Raw genomic sequence first — 6,818 nt, 5'->3', positions numbered from 1 at the left:
TTAGCATTCGGTATCAGAGAGTATAATTGGTGTTAAGCGTAAAAGTTTCTCGCTCTAGGAATCCCCAATTTGCATACATGTGTTCGTATATCTAAATTTGGAAATACCAAAAATCGAAGCAATGAATTATATGAAAACACCAGATAAAACTTATTTATCAAACAATGTAGAAAATTTCCAATAGCAGAGGGCAACTTTAAGTTTGCTAGAACATTTCAAGTAGATTATGGATATGTTTATGCGTTTATAATAAATATGAAAATATAAGAACAAAGAAGTGTACAGTATATGCGTAACATGCAAAAATATATAAAATATTCAAGCTTTTTATAATATTTAATACACATATTTAATACAATTTAGTTACGTTAATAAAAATATAAACTTGCGTAAAGATTTGCAGTTCAATTACGAGAATAGAAATATTATATGTTATATATGTACATGGTTGTAAAGATATTATTTATAAAAAGAATAAAACGAAGAAAGATGGAAATATTTTGATATGACAAGTTCGATTAATTCGATAATACACATATTTAATACAATTTAGTTAGTTAATAAAAATATAAACTTGCGTAAAGATTTGCAGTTCAATTACGAGAATAGAAATATTGTATGTTATATATGTACATGGTTGTAAAGATATTATTTATAAAAAGAATAAAACGAAGAAAGATGGAAATATTTTGATATGACAAGTCCGATTAATTTTAATAAAAAAAGCACACACCTCGAGAATCAATATTTCTCTTTGTTCTCATTACATCCAAAATACGACCATTCTATTCCAATTTTCACAGTGTTCAACATTAACATCTTGCATTGTTATATTGGAATCGTTTAAAAACATTTTGAAATTTACTTCAGTTCGGGAATCAGCATATTATTATTTCCTATCTAAGTGATTAATTAGAAAGACGATGAGGGAATGTAAAAGATATTTGTTATAAAAATTATCGGATGAATTATATACGCATTCTTTCAATGTCTGAGATCGTAAAACGGATTTAAACGAAAATGTTTCATAAAACATCTAATGAAAGTATTTAACAATTAATTCTACAATTTATGTAATCGTAATTGTCAATCTTTAAATCTGACATATGAGAAACAAAATAATGCACTTGGTAAAATATTTAATAAATAGCTAATTGATTTGAAGCGTAAACGAAGCAACTTAATAGAATATCATTGAATTATCGATACTAGTGGCATAATTTGTACAATTGTAACTATTGATCTTTGATTCTGCAACATCAGGAACACAGATATATTTATCGAAGTAGAGCAATTAGCAATTACAAAAGAGATAACCTTTTTCCGTCTGACGCGACCACACAGCAAGAGTTCATTCCAGGTTTCAGGGACTTACCCGTATGCTGATGATGAGATTGCCTTATATACTATACTTCATTGAGTATGCACTTGTACACACATAGTTCAATGGACACGGAGTTGTATATAAACCGCGCCAGCTAACGTTCAGTCATCAGACACTTCTTGGTTTATTCTTCAGTAACTTGAACACAGTTTACCGTCGAATTTTCACAAAAACTTTAGCCAAAATGGTGAAGGTCTATTTTCTTGTGGCTCTTCTCTTTGTGGCTGTAGCGGCCATCATGGCAGCACCCGTGGGTAAGTGAACCTTCTATCTAATTAAACAACTCGCAAATTGTCACGAATGTTCAACCGTTTAACGAAAATCTCTCGACATTCCTCTGGAATAAAAGTTCGTTCTATTCGTTAACATTAATTTTTTAACACCCATATTTCTCGATCCTTTAATACCTTTTAATATTAATCTCTTAATACTTTCAATTTTCTCATTTAACAGCTTTTAAATATTAGCTGACTCGATACGAATTCGATATAAATAACTCTCAATAAACCTTGCGCTTTTTACGTTTACATGATAAGTGAAAATAATCTAACAAGTTCAACTATTCGGTCAAAAGATACGCTCGCTAGCTAAATATTTACCAGAGCTGTATGGACCCTCCATTCTTCTCGATGATTATCAGATATTCAAGAAATAATTACCGGGTATAATAAGGGTAATTAGCAGAATAATTACCAGTAAACGCAGAAAGACAAAACGATGTTTGTTATTCGTATTCGTTGTTCATTGTTAAAGACAGCTGCTGTTTTAATGCTCCACCGTCTTCGCCTTTCTATTGAGAAATATCCGAGCGTTAATTCTCGATTCCTTTGCCAATTACCGTGTTTCATCTATTATACGCAGCAGACAGAAGGCTTAAAGACGGTATTTAAATTTCAGACGAGGAGTACGAGCTCCTCGAACAAGCTGGTATCGAGGAACGTGCCGATAGACAAAGAAGAGTGACCTGCGACCTTCTCTCCATCAAAGGAGTCGCAGAACATAGTGCTTGCGCTGCCAACTGTCTCAGCATGGGCAAAGCTGGAGGTCGCTGCGAGAACGGAGTCTGCCTTTGTCGCAAGTACGTCATTCCTTTAATTTCATCTGCCCAAGTTGTTTGAACTTAAACGACCAATTTTGAATGTTTTGCCGCGACTATTCGACGTCTGTTGATCGAAAACTCTCGTACGTTACAAGTGATTCCGTATTAAGACTCGAGTTTGAAGTCACGAGATTTTTGGAATCTCAACGACGATCGAATCTTAAACTTTCTAGCGAATCCGGTAATACTTTAGTGAATCTGCTATCGATCGAGGATTCTCGCGTGTCAAGTGTAATTTTTTCCATTAACAGTCGAATCAATTTCGTCAATTTGTTCAAATTTATGCGATGGCCAAGTCTGGATCCACTGATATTTTAGTAAATTCGATGTCCACTGTTTAAGTAAATTTGATATAGTTGGAAAATTCTCGCAGGTTAAACGATTATTAAATATAGCCAACTTTCAGTTTATTAAATTTCCAACGAGTTGAATTTGAACGACGATTAGGTTTTCAGTACTATAGCGTAGATTCAATAATCTTTTGGTAAATTCAATGCCCATTGAAAATTTTCGTCCTACGAAATGTAACTTTTGTTTTTTATAGTACCGCAGACGTTTCAGGAGAAAATTCGTGTTTTAATTCGCTTGGAAAGTTTCTATCGTTCGTCGTGTTGGGCCTCGTGTCACGTTGATTATCGATAGCTCACGCTGTTACCATAGACGAAGTTCCTACTACATGAAAATTCATAAGATTTGTTACTAAAACGAGGCGAAAGCAAAATTTAGAGAATCAGCAAGCTGATTATTGTTGCTGTGCGTAATCAAATATCCGAAGATAATCTCGCGTCTTAATTTTGAAGTATTGTTGGAGGTAGCTAACTTTCGTGTCATTTGGACGTGTTGTAGATATTTCAAATGTTTAGTAAACGAAAATACTGTAAATACTGTACAGCTATTAGACTTAGAATATTCTTAGAGCAGAAAATGGGAAGTTCATGTGGTTTTTCTCGTTTCAGGACCAACTTCAAGGATCTCTGGGACAAACGTTTCGGTTAAATCCAATTCTACCAATCCTACACCAAGCTCCGACGAATTTTCCATGCGACGAGGGATACGCGAAGAAGACGCGACTAATGTCAAGAAATTACCAAATATTTAAAAAAACTACGCTTATTTTATTATAGTTATAGTGAATCTTTCCTTACTAAAAATTCCGTGGAGCTTATGTTGTTAAAATCCATCCATTATTTGATAATACAGCCGAGTCTTTTTGACAAGCTATTATACAGAATAAATAAAGTTTCAAAAGAAGAAAAGACATAAACACCGAACGATGATTTCTCCATCCTTCGTATTTTATCCACAATTAATAACTATAAATAAAACCTATTAGGCTAACGCGTGAAATGTGATACACGAGGAATCTCAACTCTGTGTAGAATAAGTTTCTATAAAAAGTACAATTCCAAGAAAGATAGGCGACAGATCGATTCGATTATTTATAGATATTCGTTTGTTCGTTTCCGAATGAGGAAATTGGCTTTGATAATTATTTCTCGGATATACGATAATGTAGGATCTTTACTGTAATTACGTTATTTACAATAAATGGATTGAACAGATGTTGGTTAAATAGGAAACGATGGTTGTTTAACGTGAACTAATCATAATAATGTATTATAATTAATCGATATCTTATCTTATCCCGATATCTTTTAGGCCTTTCGTCCACGATACTACAATAGCGCGAAAGAAAGGAAGGATGTACATTTACTTGCGTTACATACCGAACTCGTAATAGGTTTGGTCGATAATTCCAATTTTAATTTCATTTTCGTGTATCTGCATTTCAGGGACCTAATCCACAGCGTAGCCGCTTTCGATTTAATAAGAAACGCGGTACAAAGGAAGATCAATGTTTGTAGTGCTTCATAACGAACCCATTATCTGTTTCATTTTAATTCTCGTGAATTTTCTGTTTGCTCCCGTTGATAAGCTACGTTGCCCGATACTCGCTCCCTTCTTAATATCGTTCAGATTTAATTCGATTATTAGGATTAGGCTCGTCTTAGTTTCTGTCCTAACATTATCCTCCGTTTATTTTTCCTTTACTTGTACGAGTAAATGAAAGTAGATTATGATTTACCACCGTGTTGATGTTAAATAAGAATAACGAAAAAAGGAAAAAAGACCGAGCGTAGTTCGTTTAAGGATATACAACGGAGATCGTGGTGATATTTTCTAAGATTAAAGAAGCAGATTTTCCGAAAAACGTTTATCGTTCATCTGGTCGAAGATCGATCTTGTGAAAGTTAATTATTTAAAATTTAATCGAGCGAAGTACTTCGTTAGACTTTAACGAATATTTGGTGTATAAATCGTAAACATTAATTTGAAATTGGCACGTTAACTTCCCCGAAATTATATTTAATAATTATAGTTTGCTATTGCATTGTAATTTTAAAGTAACGCGAAATTCTGGGAAAATCGGTTTCGTAAGCAATAATAATTTTCATTGTTCGCTATATTAATAATCATAATTGCTTATCGAACATTAATGACTGTATCTGTTGTATCATTGATGTGTACGATTGACGCGTATATTAATATTACTCCGTCGTAATAATTGATTATTCGAAGTATAAGCAAATTTTAACAAAATTCTCTCGAAATTTCTTTTTCTAATCGTAGAACATCACTCACGATATTTTTCGTTAAAAAACACGCACGTACAAATCTTCTTGACAATTATCCTACGATCGTACATCGTTTATTAATAATAATCCGTATCCACTGCAATTATTTCGAGCTTCATAAATAACTACGTATAGCGATTAATCAGTCACACCGTTCTTAACCGCATCGAGATAAAGCATACGTGCTCGTTGACCTAACAATCACGGAACAAATTACCATGCGCAAAATACCTACGCATTAAATACCCATAAAGAATGAGCGTTTATGTTGTTACTACAAAATATCGCCTCTCGATGTATACGAGGGTCATGCGTGAATTATTTTTGCGATTATGCATAAACAAAACATAGGTATAAATTCATCGGCTGCAATACCGAAACAGCAAATCGATTTATTAAAGATTTTTGTTTTCACCGAGCGATCACGAATTAGAAATCGATTTTCAGTTTTCGTGTTTTCGAACGACGACAATTTGTCTCATTCGTACGTCTGTTGCTCCTCCCATGAAGAAAAGGAACGACGCAGAGATATACAGAAACGTCATTTTATTTAACAAAATAGTTACTCTTAGTTTGATGAACGTTCTCTTTTCGTTCTACGCATCTTCCTTTTCTTTTACGAAAATAGCAACATAGCTTTTTTGGCCTCTCAAACGAATAACTTGATTTCTATCTTAAATTTTAGACATACAGCTTATCGCTATTTCGTTTCACGAGACGACCAAGAAAATTTTTCTATAAAGCTTCCTTTATAAAAGAATCGAACTTAATAATTATGAATTATTAATTATTAATAATTATTAATTCCACTATTCTGATAAGTAAAATTACGATTCTCTGTATCCCTGCAACATTGTTCTCGTAGAAGAAACGTCAGAACGTTTTCGCTTATCTGATACATTAGACAGTAAACGCGAAATGATCGAGAAAATTTATGAAATGGCAAAAATTCATATTTTTAAACGTTTTAGAAGCGAATTTAATTTTATTCGATCGTCTAACCGAATTATCTTCGACAAAGGTTGGAGAAATACAGAGAATAGGGATCAAAATATAAGATTTCTCGTCAGAAAATTGCAGAGAGGAAAGAAGAATAATTAATCGGGACGATTGAAGCCGAATCTTATATTGACTCGAACGAATCTTCCGATAAATTGACTTATTTTAATCATCGAGAAATTCTCTTTGCCCGAAGCTAATATTTGAAAATGGCCCTTTATCCAGACGTATTTCATCTCAATTAATAAAATCCGATATTCGAATCAATATAAAAATACTATAGCGAGTACCATTGGCAAGTTTCCTCATATAATAATCACCACAAATCCAAACCTCCGTCAAAATTAAAATCAACTAAATCTCTTCCCTTCTCTTCTCAAAAAATATCTCCTCCATTCGTGATAAAAAGAAAAAAGAAATAAATTTCTCCCTCGGAAGGATCGAGCATCCGACGTATGAATGACCTCGGAGAAAACTCGGCGCGTACTATCTTTTTGCGTAGAAAAGGTTTAGTCCGAGAGAGGAAGAGTGAAAGACCGTGAACGAACGAAAGAGAGACGAACGTATAAACGAGAACGAAAGTAAGAGAGAAAGAGAAATTTGGATCGGCAAAAGAGCACGAAAGGAGAAAACACGACTGGAAAACCAATATGCCTTGTGCTTCGGTGTGCAATTAAAAGGTCGAGAGAGTTTACTGTCG

The 6,818-nt window shown here is 33.6% G+C and overlaps 1 protein-coding gene across 1 annotated transcript; it reads left to right on the top strand.

Annotated features, from left to right (window-relative positions):
- The first annotated feature begins 1,464 nt into the window (after positions 1–1,464).
- Positions 1,465–3,747, top strand: LOC126915922 (defensin). Its single transcript, XM_050721074.1, has 3 exons — positions 1,465–1,638; positions 2,282–2,462; positions 3,440–3,747. Exons 1-3 carry the CDS (start codon positions 1,569–1,571, stop codon positions 3,477–3,479), a joined length of 291 nt encoding a protein of 96 aa, XP_050577031.1. The 5' UTR covers positions 1,465–1,568; the 3' UTR covers positions 3,480–3,747.
- Positions 3,748–6,818: the final 3,071 nt, after the last annotated feature.

This window comes from Bombus affinis, chromosome 4 (genome assembly GCF_024516045.1).
Source record: "Bombus affinis isolate iyBomAffi1 chromosome 4, iyBomAffi1.2, whole genome shotgun sequence".
Taxonomy (NCBI): Eukaryota; Metazoa; Arthropoda; class Insecta; order Hymenoptera; family Apidae; genus Bombus; species Bombus affinis.
The sequence above is the reverse complement of the archived record's forward strand: the minus strand, read 5'-3'. Positions and strand labels throughout refer to the sequence as shown.